General features: G+C 37.2%; 3 protein-coding genes across 3 annotated transcripts; all 3 read left to right on the plus strand.

The window, feature by feature from the left end:
- Positions 1–53: 53 nt before the first annotated feature.
- LOC147760935 (uncharacterized) lies at positions 54–2,908 on the plus strand. Its single transcript, XM_087018068.1, has 4 exons — positions 54–229; positions 570–673; positions 1,299–1,400; positions 1,998–2,908. The coding sequence occupies exons 1-4, from the start codon at positions 113–115 to the stop codon at positions 2,149–2,151; spliced, it is 477 nt and encodes a 158-aa protein (XP_086874194.1). The 5' UTR covers positions 54–112; the 3' UTR covers positions 2,152–2,908.
- Positions 2,909–7,082, plus strand: LOC106165570 (uncharacterized). Its single transcript, XM_087018067.1, has 5 exons — positions 2,909–3,554; positions 3,754–3,873; positions 4,730–4,833; positions 5,145–5,243; positions 6,366–7,082. The coding sequence occupies exons 1-5, from the start codon at positions 3,501–3,503 to the stop codon at positions 6,511–6,513; spliced, it is 525 nt and encodes a 174-aa protein (XP_086874193.1). The 5' UTR covers positions 2,909–3,500; the 3' UTR covers positions 6,514–7,082.
- Positions 7,083–16,159: 9,077 nt separating this feature from the next.
- LOC147760936 (uncharacterized) lies at positions 16,160–17,945 on the plus strand. Its single transcript, XM_087018127.1, has 4 exons — positions 16,160–16,270; positions 16,586–16,686; positions 16,970–17,071; positions 17,468–17,945. Exons 1-4 carry the CDS (start codon positions 16,160–16,162, stop codon positions 17,616–17,618), a joined length of 465 nt encoding a protein of 154 aa, XP_086874253.1. The 3' UTR covers positions 17,619–17,945.
- The last annotated feature ends 1,187 nt before the right edge of the window (positions 17,946–19,132 follow it).

Genomic DNA, 19,132 nt, shown 5'->3' on the forward strand with positions numbered 1-19,132 from the left:
GCCATGTTTTCTGGTGTCGGTATGGCATACTTCCAGGAAATCCCAATACTAGTACACATACAAAGTCTTTCTTGAGACAGTGACTTTTGTATAAATGTGTTTATTTTAGAAAATGTTTATTGGATTCGTGACCATCCTGGTTACTGCGTGTTTGTCCGTCGTTGTTAGAAGAGTGGACGCTGTCTGCTGCTCTCCGAATGTAGATGGTTTTTGCGGGGACTGTAGTCGTGTAAGTTGTGCTTATCTAGAGACTCTGCCAAAAGCCATGAGATTCACGCTAACGCTGGTGTTTATATAAACACAAAACACAATTTTGCTACTTTTCAAAGATATCCCGGAAAATTACGTTGGAAATCAGGAACTGGGAGGTAAAGGGCGTGGATCTTTATTTAAAACCAACGTATAAAATGGCATTTTAAACCGCATAAACATCAACACTGGTAATAGGCTGTTATAGTTATTCGAAGCGAGGACATATTTTTTTCAATATAATTTTTTTCAATAGTTTTTTTTTTCAATATAATTCCTTGGATAATATCTAGAGAAAAAAAATTTTCCTTTTGCTTCAGTCATATTATGGTTGTGGGGTAGGAAGCTGTGATCGACTGGAGTGTAACTGTGAAGGAGGCTGCAAATCCGGTTGTTCAAAAGTGACAGTTACAGGACTTTGGACGTAAGAAAGAAGTATTTTTCCAACTAATAATGCGTTTAATTTGTATGCACTATGAACAATTTGTTTTTTCATTGAATATGAACCGTTGTTAATTGAACAACTTCTTTAAAATTTATTATTGAGTATAATGGCTTTCATATTTGTTGAGCTTAAAAAAGAAATAAAAAATTGGCACACTGCACATTCAAATTGTCACCTAATTATGTTAATTATTTTCTTTACACATCCCCCCCCCCAAATTTTTTTCATATAACATTCATATTTTATAACAAAGAGAAATACCAAAGGCCATCGTTTCATCTGTACGAGAAATGATCTTTTAATGGATATTTCCTGCTCTCTGTACGTGCTATAAACATCCCTATGCAGTCTAATTTGAATAAGTATGCGATCTATTGCGCAGCTATATATGTACATCCATACATTGGTGTGAGAGTGATGACTATGTAATGTGCGGACAGTATTACGTCATTTATGGGACTTTTAAGAACTGGAGGGATGCATAAATAGAATAATTTACGACCAAACAATAATCAAAGTGCACTTTTGGAAGATAATGGTCGTATAAGACACAAGAAGTTGTGATTTATATGCTGTGTATATGTAACATTTTTTCCACTGGTAGGCGCAAATGCCATTGCGAAAGTGCACGAAAGAGGTCCGCGGGTGTAAGTGTAGATTACAGCATTGACGCCAGTGTAGTATTCAGTAACACTGATGCAGACAGGTTAGTGATGTAGGTGTGGATTACAGCATTGACGCAAGTGTAGTATTCAGTAACACTGATACAGACAGGTAAGTGATGTAGGTGTGGATTACAGCATTGACGCTAGTGTAGTATTCAGTAACACTGATACAGACAGGTAAGTGATGTAGGTGTGGATTACAGCACGGACGCTAGTGAAGTATTCAGTAACACTGATACAGACAGGTAAGTGATGTTAGTGTGGATTACAGCATTGGAACTAGTAAAGTATTCAGTAATTCAGATGTAGACTGGTAAGTGATAATAGTGCTATGGAATTATGTAAAGTTACATACAAGTTAAAATTGGATTTGGAAAGAACTAATTTATAAGCGTATATCCAGTTGTAGATTTATAGTATTGTATTTCTACACAAATAAGTTTCTCATTATCTGTTAAATAAACTCAATTTTAACAGACGGTTACCGTCATTTTGGAGATATCATACATTTCAGCGTCAAAAATTTTCGGTCGTGTTCTTATCATTATGTTAAAATGTAAAAATAACATTAAGCCATTAAGAAACGAACTTCAGTAAAACTGAACGGCATATTTTGATTATAAACCGTATCATTACAGAAATAAGCAACTGTCCAGAGATGAATACATTCGTGCTGCAATAAACCTGAACAGAAACGCAAGATCTGAGGACATCCATGCTGAATTTACTGAAAAAGACAAAAATGGCGACGACATGATCAGTTTGGATGAATTTGACATAAAAAGGGAATGAAAGACGCAAAAATCATTTTCCGTAAATTATAATCTGTTGCCATCATCGAGACGTACAAAGAAAAATCAATTGAATTTGAAAGCGTCTGCAAATGTTGTTATTTTTTCCTGATACTTTGGAATAAAAGCTTGATTATTTTTTCCACCCTATTTGTCTGACAGTACAGTGAAATGCTGGTAGACACTTTTATCGCCAGTCTAAAACCGTAAAAAACATTTTTTTTTATTATTTGCCGTGATAGTTTCCATGACAAATAAGTGATTCATTCCAAAATGATGGTCTTTGTAAATTATCTTTTGTGCATTTTACACAATTCTATTCTGAAATGATGGTTGGGAGATATTACAACTCCTGTTGAGGACGAAGTCACTGCATGTTTATCACTCCAAGAATATTTTCAAGAATATCTTTATACGTTACTTATTTCTTTCAAGACATTTATAAGTTCAGTTCCATTGACATTTGGTATACTATAAGAACTCTTACTGTATGATGTATCAGAAAGATTTTCTCTTTATACACAAATACTCATGTCGTCATGTATATGTCCAAAAGAAAACAATATGCAGATGACTGTCAAGTCTACGTATCGATGTCCTTCGCATATCTCGGCAACTGAAATAGCCCTAAGAGGTCCAATAAATCTGTTCAGAACACTATCACCCGACTAACCGATTTTACTGTTTTAAAAATATAAAAATTGTAAAATATTTCTTTTTGGGCATTTTAGACAATGCTTTTCTGAAATGATGATTGATACAAGGGTACACAGTAGCTGTATTGCATTTAGCGAGAGTCTCTGTGGATTGAATATACATGTAGTTACGTAGTTTTGACCTGCTCGTTTATTTTTCCAGTGTTTATCCATATCACTCTTCAATTAGAAAAATCGACAGTACTTATCCACGAGTTTTAGGTTTGTTTTCCCTTGTAAAAATGGAATTCGATTAATTTGAGGGATTAAATAAATTTGAGGACAGAAAAATATCATTTTTCAAATTTTCAGTTTAAACACAGTAATCAAGCTCCCAAATATGGTTCTACGTTTGTGCCGCCATCTGCCGATACTCGATCTGATTGGCCAACTATCTCCTTAAATGTGGCACTAACTGTCAGCTGGAATATTTCATCAGACGCAACAGCCAAGGAAAGGTGTTTATGTATCTCTTATGTTACTCAAACTTTAACTTAACATCCGCACCATTCACAAAGACAACATGGACTCTGCAGGGACGCTTGCTGACTGCAATCAGCTTAACTGAATGACCCGCCTCCTCCTAGCTTTAAGTAGAATACAGCAAGGCTGGTGATTATACAAGTACTTTGAAAATAAGAGGAAGCTTGTCATTATGTTAGGCCTAGCAAGTGCTTCTGCAGAGTTGGGACTATCTCTTAGACCGATGGTATGTATGGGGACGGGATCAATATCTACCGTAGTTATTACATGGCGGTATCGTCATATCAAAGAATGCTGTTGTGTTTTCCACCACCGGTGTGCTATAGGAGTTTATGCACATATACCTCACGGAAATACCATAACACTTTCATACCCTAAATTTACAAATTGACTACCTTGTATGAATATTAATGTGTGTATTTCAGAAAATGTTTATTGGAGTCGTGGCAATCCTGGTAACCGTCAGTCTGTCCTTCTTTCTTAGACCAGCGGACGCTGAATGCTGTCGTCCAGTTATCCCTGATCACTGCGGAGACTGCAGCCGTGTAAGTTCCCAATCAAAAGTTGACATATAGATTTATTATAAATCGAATTACTGATTATTTTTACTTACTTTTGGCTGATAATTGTAAAATACAGAAATGTTTTTCCCCTGATCTCTAATTATATGATGTAATTTCTCTGTACTTGAAATATACCAGGAAAAGCACATTGTTTTGGGAAAAACGTTGAAACAAAATCCAGATTTATTACTTAACACCAAAGAATGAAAAAGGCATCATTAACAAGTCAAATGTTTAGAGATACGAATGAGAATTGTTCAGTAGAGTTTCATTGCACCTGTGATTCAAAAACAAAGTATTTCTTCAGAAAAGTTGTTATAAAAAATCTTTTAACCCACGTATAGAATGACAATAACAAACAAAGCGTGTGCTCACACTGGGAACAAATTACCGTAATAACTGATACCATGTTTCATTCATTTTAAAACTATAAAGTCAAATTTTAACACTTATCATTTTTAAGAATAACAATAGAAGGTACAATGCAGTATATAATACGACATGCTTATTTGGAAGCTTGATATTGTAGCTGGTTTTAGAACAAATGGGATAGCAAAGTGTATATGGATTTTGACAATTTCTTAAACTTGTCACAACTTCAGATCTTTCAAAAGAATTGGTATGCTACATTCATCATGGTACATGTACTATACACACCGCACCATCAAAATACCATAGCAACACGTCCTTAGAGTAAAATTGCTTTGTTTAACAAAGTAGACCCAATTGAATGAAGCCATCGTAATGCACAGAGTGTTCAAGTTGCATTTCTTTAATATGTTTTCCAGTGAAACAGTGTCAGTTTGATCAAATAATGACAATTCTCCTTTTGTTTCAGACATTGTATGCTTGTGGTGTAGGGGAATGTGATAGACTCGGTTGTAACTGTGTAGGAGGCTGCAGATCCGGTTGCTCGAATGTGAGATATTCCGGATTTTGGCTGTAAGAAACAGCTTTTTGCTCCGTCTAATAATGTGTCTAATTATCCGAGCTATTAAAACAATTCAATATTAGAACCAAATTTTACCCAACATGATTTTAATTTATCAACTACTTTACAATAATGGTGGGTGGAAGAAAGCAGTGCAAAAAAAAGAAAAACCATATATAATTAATGTTTGTTGATTTAAATAGAAGACAAGGAAAGAAACGGACACCGAATAGTCAAATTGTCACCAAAATAGCTTCATTATTATCATTTATGCATTGCAAAAATATATACAATTTTATCATTTCGTTTTCATTTATAATAGTAGCCGAGGCTGCAAGTGCAACCGCAAGAGGTCCGCGAATGCAGGTGTAGATTACAGCATTGACGCTAGGGTAGTATTCAGTAACACTGATACAGACAGGTAAGTGATGTAGGTGTAGATTACAGCATTGACGCTAGTGTAGTATTCAATAACACTGATACAGACAGGTAAGTGATGTAGGTGTAGATTACAGCATTGACGCCAGTGTAGTATTCAATAACACTGATACAGACAGGTATGTGATGTAGGTGTGGATTACAGCACTGACGCCAGTGTAGTATTCAATAACACTGATGCAGACAGGTATGTGATGTAGGTGTGGATTACAGCACTGACGCTAGTGTAGTATTCAGTAACACTGATACAGACAGGTAAGTAATGTAAGTGTAGATTACAGCATTGACGCTAGTGTAGTATTCAGTAACACTGATACAGACAGGTAAGTAATGTAAGTGTATAATACAGCATTGACGCTAGTGTAGTGTTCAGTAACACTGATACAGACAGGTAAGTGATGTAGGTGTGGATTACAGCATTGACGCAAGTGTAGTATTCAGTAACACTGATTTAGACAGGTAAGTGATGTAGGTGTGGATTACAGCATTGACGCTAGTGTAGTATTCAGTAACACTGATACAGACAGGTAAGTAAAGTAAGTGTAGATTACAGCATTGACGCTAGTGTAGTGTTCAGTAACACTGATACAGACAGGTAAGTAATGTAAGTGTAGATTACAGCATTGACGCTAGTGTAGTATTCAGTAATACTGATACAGACAGGTAAGTGATGTAAGTGTAGATTACAGCATTGACGCTAGTGTAGTATTCGGTAACACTGATACAGACAGGTAAGTGATGTAGGTGTGGATTACAGCATTGAAACTAGTGTATTATTCTGTAATTCTGATGTGGACCGGTAATTGACGATAGTGTACATCGAGTTATGTAAAGTTACATACAAGTTAAAATTGGATTTGCAAACAAGTAATTTGTGAGTGTATATTCAGTTGTAGATTTATAGTATAGTATTTCTGCACAACAAATAGGTTTTTACATTATCTGTTAAATAAACTCAATTTTAACAGATGGTTACCGTTATTTTGGAGTTACAGCGTCAAAATAATCGGGTAGTGTTCTTATCATTATCTTTACATGTAAGTAACATCAAGCCATTAAGACAAGAGTTTCAGTAGAACGGCATATTTTGATCATATCATTACAGAAATGAGCGGCTGTCTAGAAATGAATACATTCGTGCTGCAATGAACCTGAACAGGAACACAAGAGCTGAGGACATCCATGCTGAATTTATGGAAAAAGACAAAAATGGCGACGACATGATCAGTTTGGATGAATTTGACTCAAAATAGTGAATGAACTGGCAAAACTGACTTGATGTTAAAATAATAGGATTCATATAGGCCTTTAAAGATAAACCCAACTGAGTTTGAAAAGCACAAGCAAATGTTTTTCAATGTTTTTTATCTTGTTTGATGTTTTCAACATATATTTTTGACAGTACCAAATAATGCTGGGCGACGTTTAGTCTCCATTCCCAGTATAAAAACATAATTACATTTTAATTGCCATTTGTCGTGACAGTGGTTTGATAAAAGGGTTCATCATTTCAGAGAAGGATTATTCAAATGGCATAGATGAAATTAGCAGACAACAACATAACGTTAGGGTCACACAGTCTGGAAAAGTAGTCTAACCCGTAGCATACATTTATAAAATACCTGTATGATGGCAATATAAAAATTCTGAAACGTGCCATTTCAACGTTCGAAACATTTCAGTGAAGGGCTGGTATAAATTTGTCTTGTTATTATTAATGACCAAACGTAATTTCTCCCAGGCCGTTAAATGTCAATTTCAACAATATTCACCAATTATACGACGCCGAGAAATAAAACCCAATATGGAGATGATACATGAAGCATGTATATTTCGTCATTATATAAATTACGGTCAGTAAAGCCTCGGTCACAACCGGCCGCACCGGCTCTTACGGGCTGTTTGCGTCCAAAATTTACGCAGAAATTCATGTCCCACGCAATGCCTTCTTACGAAATTGCGAGATCGCAGACAGCCCGTAAGCACGTACGGAAGATGTTGGACATGTCGACACCAATAGCCTGCGAACAGCGAAGCCGCAAGCGTAACTTGCTCCCTTCGTACGGAGTTAGCAAGAGGGATGCACGTTTTGCAAGAAGCACGTCGCAAGCAATAAAGGAGCAAGTGCCCTATGCGTGCTGAGAAAGGCGCACGCCCTCACAACTAACGATCAAAGTCGATAGCACACCGGGAATGCGTGCGTCACCCCCATACCACGCCTGGCCCCCGTTTCACAAAGAATCTTAAATCCGTAGTCGACTAGCTCGAGCTGGGTGGCCTAGCTAGGTCGACTTAGCTGAAGTCGACTAGGAGTGTTTCACAAAGAATCTAACGTCTTAGCTTGGTGTGCTTACCGTAGTCGACGCGCACGAGAAACTCTTCAAGAAAAGGAGGTGTAAAATTGCAAAAGTTTCACATGACGTTTCATGGCCTCTTTCGGCCGAGAACGATCGTTTATCAACAATAAAAGTCTGCCAAAACACAAACAAAGTTTGTTTTTGAACTTTATTGATTAGTTTAACTTCAATACAACTTCAAAGTAACAGTTAAACATTAGCTTGTCGTGGGACACTACTGAGGGACGTCTAGCGGTCAAAAACATAAACAAACACGCGATCGGCTGGGTAAAGTGGAATTTTATTTTTTATTTTAATATTCCATAAATGTCAGTGCTATTCAAGGATATTATAACACAAAATCTTGAAGGAGGTATGTTCTTTCCAAATTTTTGTTGTTTATGCTCTCATTTACCGAGTTTTAGTTGAGCTTGCCGACTTGTCTCCTCCCGAGGAGGCTTGACATCGTCGACTTACAGCTAAGAAAAAAACGACGTAAGCGACCTTTTAGATTCTTTGTGTAACGGGACTTAGTGACGTAACGGCTTAATTACGTTGGTAACCAAGCCCTAAGTCAGGGAAACCGACTTAAGTTTTTTTGTGAAACGGGGGCCTGGTGTATAAAAGGCGTGCTCACGACGCACGCTCGTGTCTTTACAATGAACGTCGACTGTGTAACGTGTACAACAATTTTCAAAATTTTCAAACTTTTGCTCAATTCAGTTTCTAATATGGCTCCAAAAGGCAAGAGAAAGAAGCTTAGGCTACATAGTAGAAAAAAAGGGAGGAGGAAGAAGAAAGAAGAGGAGAACAGGAAGCAAAACTGACGTACGCCATCAGTAGGGGAGACCGGGGCTAGTTGGCCCAGTTAGACACTTCTGACCTTGTAGAGCCAACTAGGAATGGGTTAGAGTAACAAAACCGGTTTCAAAGTAAGCCCCATGAACTAAGCTACGTATGCAACGCCATTATTTTTCAAATTTAATGCCAGATGGCTCAAAATTTGACAAAAAACGCTGTTGACGTCAAGGGGGCCAACTTGCCCCGTGGCGGGGCAAGTTGGCCCCCCTATACGAAAATGAAGTATATATCCCATGTCAACGCCTTGAAATACATTTTTATACATTTTTAATTTATTAAATTGATTTTTTAGTCTTTGATGAATAAATAGTTCAAACGAGGCAGATTTATTGAGGTTTCCGTACGTCACGTTGTGGGGGGGGGGGGGGGGGTATGTGTTGCAAGAGCCAAAAAATCTATCAATAGAATTTGTTTTGCTTTAATTAAGAATAAATTAATAATGTTATAAAGCAGGTTTTTAATGAATGAAAACGAATAATAAATTTACGTTTTAAAAGAAAGTAACAAATTCAGTTTTAAACCATTGAGTTTGTTTTAACAATGGGAGGGATGGAAAATCCCCTTGGGGCCACATATAACACTATAAATACAATAAAATCACCTTACAATGAATTAAGGCAAAATAAATGTTTTTCTAAGGAAAGTCCAATGGATTTGCTTTCTAATACATACAATCAACAGAACATTTCTAATATAAATTTTCGAAAAGACACCAGAGAGCAAATTAAAAAAAAAAAAATCAATCAGACGGTAAACACCGACAAGCTTTGTCAATTTCACCAACTTGTTTATTTCAAGAAATTACAACTTCTTGTTTATTTCAAACAGCGTTGAGCGCAAAGGATTGTGGGTAATATGAGGGTCCAACTTGCCCCGAGTCAAGGGAGTGTAGAGCCGCATTTTGCAACCGACCGCATTTTGCAACCGGTTGCAAAATGCGTTCAGTTGCAAAATGCGGTCCTACTAAGTAGAGCCGCATTTTGCAACTGAACGCATTTTGCAACTCCAACGCATTTTGCAACCAAAGAAAACCGTGAAAACGCATTTTGCAACTGCAACGCATTTTGCAACCAGGATTTTTTTCTAAGTCCCTGAAACAGCTTGAAGTACGAGACAGGTAGAATTGGAGTGGGGACGGGTTTGCTTCTACTATGTATGCTGAAACTGGCCAGGCTGCCCCTGGGGTGGACGATAATATAAAACTTATTTCACGTTGTAATTTCCTAATCCATTAGTGTTAGGAAGTCTAAACGTTAATAAACATTTTTTTAGGCATGTCCATGGGATTTCGGATTTTTTTAATTGGGGGTGTGGCCGTCCCTAGGGGTGGTTGATTGTACTTTTTACTTCGTATTTTTCTCCTATCTACCCTTATATCTTCAGAATTAGGAAATAAAAACGTTGGGGATTAATAAACTATCGTAAGAAATATGCATGGGCACTTCGGAAATTTATTGTGACATGGGTGTGGTTGTCCCTGGGGGTGGTTGATTCTAATTTTACAACGTATCTTCTGCTATCTACCCATTGTATCGGCCATTTGAGTTAAAACATGAAACGTAGCTACAGTATCATTTGGGATGTTGAAGGGCATTTAATTTTTTTTTTTGACTTAGGTTGTGGTCCTGGGGGTGGTTGAATACAATTAGACGTTGTAATTTCTGCTATCTACCTTTAGACCATATAAGTTAGGAACGGAAGGCTATGGGGATTGAAAACATGTCTTTAGGGATATGTATGGATCCTTCTGCGTTTTTGATGGGTGTGGCCGTCCCTGGGGGTGGCTGATTCTATTTTTGCACCGTTATTTCTACTATCTACTCTTAGAGTTAGGAACTTGAAACGTTGGGGATTGATAAACCAGTCACTTTTTATGAATGTGCATGGGTCTTTGAGGAATGTAGAGAACAGCAGCAGCGCACATAGCACTAAACGGACTTACAGTCATAGGCATGAATATAGGTCAAGGAATCCAGTTAAAGCTGCTCCTTTTGATCCATGCCAACCATAAGGCCCTACACACTCGGAAATCCTGGCATTCAACTAGCCGTTGTGTCTTAATACGAAACAAACATGTTAATTAATCATAAATAGTAATTAGCATGTGTGTTGCTATACAGAGGCTATGCACAAAGATTCTTGAAAGTATGGGGTCTTGCATGGGTTTTTAATTAACTTGACCTACATCCAAGCACACCGCTAAAGGTCTGTTATTAAGTGCTGTCTGCTGCTTTCTTTGCATTCACCTTCATTCTTAACTCGAAGACCGCTTTCAGATTCACACATCCTACTAGCTGGGTCGGTCCAACTCTGCAGGGGATCTCACTTAAGTGCAATCAGTGGAATCAGCTTAATTGTCTGACATGCCACCAATCACCCCATCCCCTGAGGGACAGTCACACCCAAAGTCACACTAAAATTCCCCTGTACCCATGCACCAAAGACTCATGTTCCTAACTCGAATGGTCGAGAAAGAGATGACAGAAATTACGGTGAAAATATTACAGTCAAGTAACCATCCCCAGGGACGGCCACTCCCCAAGTCACCAAAAATTCCGTTGTGCCCAAGCACATCTCTAACGATCTCAACCACCCCAGAGAAAAACACACCCCAACTCCCCAAAAATCTGAAGTGCCCACGCACATTTCTTACGATGATGTATTAATCCCCAACGCTTTTATTTCCTAATTCTAAAGATATAAGGGTAGATAACAGAAAATACAATGTAAAATTACAATCAACCACCCCTAGGGACGGCCACACCCCTATGTACATGCCTAACAATATCTTTATTATTCCCTGACGTTTCAACTTCCTAACCCTAATGGTATAAGAAATTACAATGTGAAATAGATTATATATTTTCCCCGCCCTAGAGGCAACCTGACCAGTTTCAGCGTACCTCGTCGAAGCAAACCCGTCCCCACTCCATTTCTACCTGTTTCGTACCTCAAACTGTTTTAGAAACTTAGAAAAAAATCCTGGTTGCAAAATGCGTTGCAGTTGCAAAATGCGTTTTCACGATTTTCTTTGGTTGCAAAATGCGTTGCAGTTGCAAAATGCGTTCAGTTGCAAAATGCGGCTCTACTTAGTAGGACCGCATTTTGCAACTGAACGCATTTTGCAACCGGTTGCAAAATGCGGTCGGTTGCAAAATGCGGCTCTACAGGGGCCAACTAGCCCCGGGTGCACATTATTTATTTTAAGGGATGGCAGCCATTTATGGTGCTAGAATGCGCAACGATGATACATCTCTGTAAAACTTGAAACAATGAGCTTCAGTTTGATGCCCTATACATATCTTATATTCGATCAAAAGCCTATGAAAATAGATTTTTAAATCTCTTAAACAAAATTACTTTTAGGTGCAAAAATAGTTTATTTGGACTCATCGCTTAATTAAAACTTTTTAACGGCCGACACTTCCTTAGCATTGTAGGCTACGGTTACTTTACAAGAGTATGTGGCCAATTTCTTTACCTCGTAGTTACTTTTTCATAAAATGACGGGGGGCCAACTTACCCCGGGGTCCAACTAACCCCGGTCTCCCCTACGTCACCACAAACGTGTGAGGCAAGTGTGAAGCAAAACTGACGCAAAAGGGCACTAGTTTCGCCGTGCGTTGCATTCCCTACGTAAGTGGTGAGTGTGTTCCACGTACACAGGAAGCAAGACAAACTCAAGAAATGAGTACAATTTCTACAGCCATCGCTCCTTGCAATTAGCGTCCCTGCTTGAAAGGACATCTCATGTGGCCCTTGCGACTCTACCTCTACGACCTCCACGGCCTCCGCAACACCCAAAAATCGCAGGGGACGTACAGGTACGATCCCGAAATTCTTGCGTCCGGCTGTGACCGAGGCTTAATGTACCCCTGTATAAGCTACACGCACAGCTGCAGACCTGATAGTTTGACTATACAGAAAATATGTTTGTGTGACAATATCGATCATACTGTCCCTTGGCATTGATTATCATAACTTAATAACTTTATTTATGGCACAACATATGGTGAATATCAACGATGCATTAGATGTGCTGCGGATCCGTATTTTTCTGAATCACATTGCAACCAACGCCAACAACATCAATATTATAAATAAAAACAAATTGTTTGTCAAACAAACTGAAAATAATTGACATTAAAATAACAAAGACAAAATTCATAGAAAAGCAAAACAAGAAATCAAAACCCTCGACCACAACTGCTCCTAAACCGACAAAATTAAGCACCAGCAATGATACTGGTATTAATAATAGACACAATTTCCAGTAAATACGTACAGAAATGTTATCTTAAGTAGAAGACTTTGAAGACCACAACAAAGATATCCACAACAGCAGTTGCAACTAGATCCTCATAACCATTGACCATTAAAAAAAAAATAATAATAATAAATAATAATAAGAAAAAAAGAAAAGAAAAGAAAAAGACGACATCAAACACACTGACGACTACAAACTTGCGACATGAATATCTGACAGGCAAAGAATAATTAAAAATTGTTTCAATCTGTTTCTTTCAGAGATACATTAGTTGCGTCTATGCAAGAAATGGTATTAATATGTCTCAACGAACTGCAGACTGCTGTGCCCAAAACTTCATTTAAAAATTACACATTTTTGTTTAAGTAAAAACCATATTCTTATAGTTTCGTCGGCAAATAAAACTTGTGTTGAAGCTCTTTAAGCTATTTTTTGTCTATACAATATACGGACATTCCAGTATATTTGATCTACTCTCCCAACGACGGCTCCCTTAAAGGGATAATAACTCTTCGTGTGAGATCTATATTTCACAATAAAAACATTGTGAATAACTCATAGAAATATAATATATTCTGTTTTACTACAAAAACGGCCGTTATACAAATGTAGCTATTATTCTGATATCTGAGCTTGTCTTTAGACCATGTGACCTCCATTGATGGTTATACTCTTAAGAGATTTTAACAAAAAACCAAACTTTTTAGAAAAAAAAAAACAGGGACTAACTTTAAATGTAAAAATGGAATCATTAGCCATTGGTAAGAATGGGAAAATTGTTGTTTACTCCAGGAAAATTCATTTTTTGGCCGAAACGAAGAGTTATCATCCCTTTAAATGATGAACGGAATCCAAATGACCTATTATATGGATAATTATCTTCTGCCACTGAGACCTGTATATAGACGAACTGACTAAAGATTTTAATGATGGTAACAGTAGACACCCAGCTTCTAACATTGACATAAAAAGCGGTGTGGTGTTGCTGACTTTTGATAAAAAGCATTGCATCCAACAAGCTACGTAAATAGAAAAAAATGCATGAGAATGTCTGTGAATTACTGTAGATTATATTGAAATATTTCCTTTATTAAAATCAAAGTTCAATGTCAGTAAATATAAGGAGCACAATCATATTACATATTCAACTACATGTAGCTCAAGGATTGGCGTAAAATCTTGTGCTTTACACTCTATACATAGCTCCCAGTGAGGATCTCTTCTGTACTCTTTACGTTTTAAGTACATGCAGATTACACTGATGACGCCCAATTCTTTTTATTGATGCATTTGTCAAACCCCGCCTTGGTAATTACTGCAATACCACAGTTAGTTCAAAACTGTGTTATCTGACTTTCAAAACAGACAGGTTTGACCCTGCAACTCGTATTACATGTACAGTAGTTTCCATCATCTCATGGGCAATTCATTAAAACACATATTGATCTTCAACTTTAAAAGTAGAAAACATTAAGTAGTAGAACACTATTTAATCTATTTCATTACATCTAAGGGCGTTGTTATGTTTCCCGCTATCGTCATGTACAAAGGGCTGACAAAAATATTGCACCATTTTGTTTTAAGGTAAACAAAAGCTGGATTTGTTAGGTTTTCAATTAGCATTTTAATTATTGGCAGTTATATCAACCTGTTAATGCATTGATGGTAAATGCCACTTTTGGACAGCTCTGGTCCTCTAGAGTGCAGCGTTATTATCTTGGGAAATGAACGGATGACTCCAGTCACCAAATATGTTTTTTACAAATGATAAAGGAGATGGTCCAGAATTTTAATGGTGCGCACGTGGTTCAGGTTTCCATACATCAACCTTAGTTCACAAATTTCTTAGAAACTAATGCAGCTAAAAAACCATAATTGAAGTGGGTTGCCAAGCGAGAGAATGCATGTTCTCTGGCACATATAGAAAAGTCTCACTTCCAAATCCAGTCGTCAAAATTGAGTATGGACTTTTCAGAAAATACAAAATGGCGCCAGTTCTGACCTGCGGTCCATGATACGTTTCTTGCAGACCATACCCCTCTTCTTCATCTGTTACATGATGATGAGTAGTTTCCTCTTGTCAACCCTGGTTTGAATTCCTGTGGCATGGAGCGTTCTTGAACAGTTCTTTTGCTAACCTCAATCCACAATTTCTGCAAAGCTAATCGCTGGACGGTTCAAATCTCCTGTGACTTGACAACATAGAAAGACGCCTGTTGTCTCTGACACTAGTCGTTATCGGACAGTCACTGTTTTTGCTTATGGTTTCAACAGTGTCCTCCATCCCTCTTCAAACCCTATATACAGTCTGACCAGATGCATCATATCTCGTGACTCTCTGGAGGACATCTATACCCTCCTCTCTCGAATATACTGTACATTTTTTTTCTTCTTTTATTTGTGAATTACTGAATATTCACTATAGTAGATAATTGACAGTCAGAAGGGCGTTACACCTTCAGTGAAACCCTATAAGCTGTAGTGCACATGGATGAATATTAGACAGCATTCCCATAGATTAAGATCGATCCATCCAGATCGACCTAACTCCCTGGGGGTTCACGCTAAATTGCTGTCAGCCGAGTGCGCATGGTAATTAATTACCCCTTACAGCTTTTACTAGGCAGGGCAGACATTTAAGCCGGCTAAGCTGACAGTAATCTGGTGAGACTCCCCACAGGGATAGATCGATCTAAAATCTGTGGGAATGGGGTCTAAGTCATTGTTTAAATGAACAATAAACTGCAAATCACTTTTTTACCAACTGGTTCCCCCGTCACATAGCACCCTATTCACACCGATAGTGCAATAGTTTTGTCACCCTCTGTATATTATAAACAACACACATTCCTACAAACCTGATCTGATTGGCTGGTTACCCCAATAAACCTGTCACTTACTGCTGACTGAACCATTGCATCAGATGCAACTGTCAAGGTAAGGTGTTAAGGTCTTTCTAATGTGGTACATTATTTAAACTTAGCGTAAAACCTACCGATATTTATTTAATTCTCTAAGCGCTATCATTACATAGGAGTGTATTGTCATGTTTTCTGTTATAGATTGTAGTTTTGCTTTCTGTTACAGTAAGTTGTCATGTTGTCCTTTTATAGTGTGTTGTCGTGTTGTCAGTTATATTATGTAGTGATGTTTCCTGTTATAGCATGTTGTTATATTTTCCTTTCTAGCATGTTGTCTTATTTTGTTACGTTTAACAGTAATGTTTTTTGTTATGGTATGCTTTCATGCTTTCTTGTATATTATGCGGGGATGTTTTCTGTTAGGGTACTCTATTATTATATGCTGTCATGATTTCTGCTACCGGTACGGTATACGTCGAGTAAATCCCAAGACTAGTTCACATTTAAACTCTTACTTTAGAAAGTGACTTTTATATAAATGACTTTATTAATGTAAATGCGTTTATTATAGAAAATGTCCATTGGATTTGTGACAATCCTAGGGTGTTTGTCCGTCGTTATTAGAAAAGCGGACGCTGTCTGCTGCCCTCCGGTTGTGTATGGTTATTGCGGGGACTGTAGTTATGTAAGTTGTATTTCTTTTAAGAGACTTTCCCAATAGTTATGGGATGTACGCTTACGCTGGAGTTAACATTAACACAAAATACACTTTTGCTGCCTAGAAAATACTTGAAAGATACCCGGGAAAATAACACTTTGTCTTTGGACATTCGGAACCGCAAGGTAAAGGGCTCTTTATCTAAACCATATCATATGCAAATAAACACTGGGAACAGACTGTTATAGTAATCCGATGGGAGGAACATTTCTTTACATTGAATTTTCAATCTATATCCTTGGATAAGAGAATGCTGCGTTAATAATTTTCCTTTGGCTTCAGACATATCATGCCTGTGGAGTAGGAAGCTGTGACAGACTGCAGTGCAACTGTGAAGGAGGATGCAGATCTGGTTGCTCAAAAGTGACAGTTGAGGCTTGGACGTAAGAAAGGCCATCTTTTCATTTTTACGAAAAATAATATCTGAACGAATATTTTCTGCCTTCATTTCGTGCTAAAAAACTTTATTTGAATAAGTATGGTTGCGTACATCCATAAATAGGTGTGAGTTTAATAACTACGTGCGCACAGTCTTGCGTCAATTAAGAACTGGAGGGATGCATAGAACAATTGAAGAAGGTGTAATTCTGTAACCACTTTTAGAAGATCATGATTTATATGCTGTGTATGCTGTGTATATGTAACAAAGATTTTTTTCAATGGTAGAAACAAATGCCTATGCGAACGTGCAGGCAAGAGGTCCACGGGGGTAGCTGTAGGTTACAGCATTAACGCTAGTGTAATATTCAGAAACACTGATACAGACAGGTAAGTGATGTAGATGTAGATTACAGCATTGACGCTAGTGTAGTATTCAGTAGCACTGATACAGACAGGTAAGTGACGTAGGTGTGGGTTACAGTATTGACCCTAGTGAAGTATCTATGAAAACATGTGTAAGATGTATAACAGTAGTCCTATATAAAACCAAGGGTCGCCACACATATCATTGCAAAGCGTCGTACTGAGCTCATTTTGAAAGTATGTAACTTTGGGTCGAAACAGTTCTAGCAATTTTTCTTGTCGAAACAGTTCTAGCATTTTTTTTTTGTCGAATTGGATTAATCGTGGAATAAATGTGTAGAGGCAAAAGCTGAAAATACCTGAGTGCATGACATAGTAGAACTGAACAGCAGATTTTGATCACAAACCATTTTATTACAGAAATGAGCGGCTGTCCAGAGATGAATACATTCGTGCTGCAATGAACTTGAACAGAAACACAAGGTCTGAGGACATTCATGCTGAATTTACGGAGAAAGACAAAAATGGCGACGACATGATTAGTTTGGATGAATTGGACGCACAAAAGTGAATGAAACTGGCAAATTTTATTGCCGTAAATAATAATATGTTGGATTCATGTATGCCAATACAAAGATAAAAAACCATCTGACTTTGAACATCATCAGTATATGGTTATTTCTTAACTTTGAAAGAAAACTTGTTTGATCTTTACAACATACTAGTATGTCTGACAGTGCCGTATAATGCCGGTTGATATTAAATTTCTATTTCCAGAATAAAAACATAATTTTAATTTTTATTTCTTGTCACAGAGATTTGATAAAAAGGGTTTATCATTTCAGAAAAGGATTATGTAAAAAAACATAGGTAATATTAGCAGACACCAACATAATGTTAAGGTCAAATAAGGTAACACAATCAGGAAAAGTAGACTAATCCGTACCAAACACGTATGAAATACTTTGTGATAGCAACATACAAGTCACGAATATCCATTTCCACGTTTCAAACCTTCTTGTTAAGGACTTGTATAACTTGTTATTTTTTATTAAAAGAAAAGGAAGGTAATTTCTCCCAGGCGGTAAAATGTCAATTTCCTAAAATTTTACCAATAACGAATGAAAACTAGTATGACAAAAGTCGATACATGCACCATGCATATTCCGTCGTAACATAAATTGGTCAGTCATGTACCCCTGTATTAGCAAAACATACGGCTGCAGACTTTCTCGTTTGATTTGTACAAAATAGATTTTTGGAACAATATCAATATATCATGTAGTAAATGGCTCTACAAAATTAAACATGGCCACTATGTTCAATGATAAGGACCAGCCATGCATACGTATAATTTATACGTCGTTTAAAAAACGTGAATGAGAGGTTTTTTAAATTGGCAATCGATTAACAGTATTAACATTTATTATGATCAAACTTGAACTGCAAGTTGATGAAACATACATGTATCTCAACTCGGTTTCTTCTGGTCACTGAAGTAACATTTTGTGGGGAGTATTTAATCAACTATGAGCACGCGCAGTGTGTGCGAGGACAGAACCCCAATTCGCAGTTCAACTGGCACCATTGCGTAACCACAGTGCAGTTTATAATACGATTAGAATGCCAATGGTATTCTTACAAGAATTTTGATCAATTTGAAATTTCCTCCAAAACGTGGCGTGAATTTTGAAAATTCTTCATTTTAGCTCATTCTGTTTGATTACTGCTGATTCCGAATAAGTGTGACGAGGGCTTAAGGATTGACATATTTATAAAAAAATCTGTTAGGTCATTTATGCAATTCGTTAGGCTTAAATCAATAATAACTCAGTTATACATTCCAATTTACAAAAAGAAAAAAATGTATGATAATGTTTTATAATATGAAAGCAAGACTGAATGATGTTTACATCATACATCTGACTGAAGATTTAAATGCTGGTAACAGTAGACACCCAGCTTCTAACATTGACATAAAAGCGATGGCGGTGTTGCTGACTTTTGATAAAAAGCATTGCATTCAGTAAGCTCCTAAAAAAGAATAAAAGTGCATATGAATGTCTGTGAATTACTACAGAATAA

This window comes from Lingula anatina, chromosome 7, assembly GCF_051362555.1.
Source record: "Lingula anatina isolate TDL-2025a chromosome 7, LinAna3.0, whole genome shotgun sequence".
Taxonomy (NCBI): Eukaryota; Metazoa; Brachiopoda; class Lingulata; order Lingulida; family Lingulidae; genus Lingula; species Lingula anatina.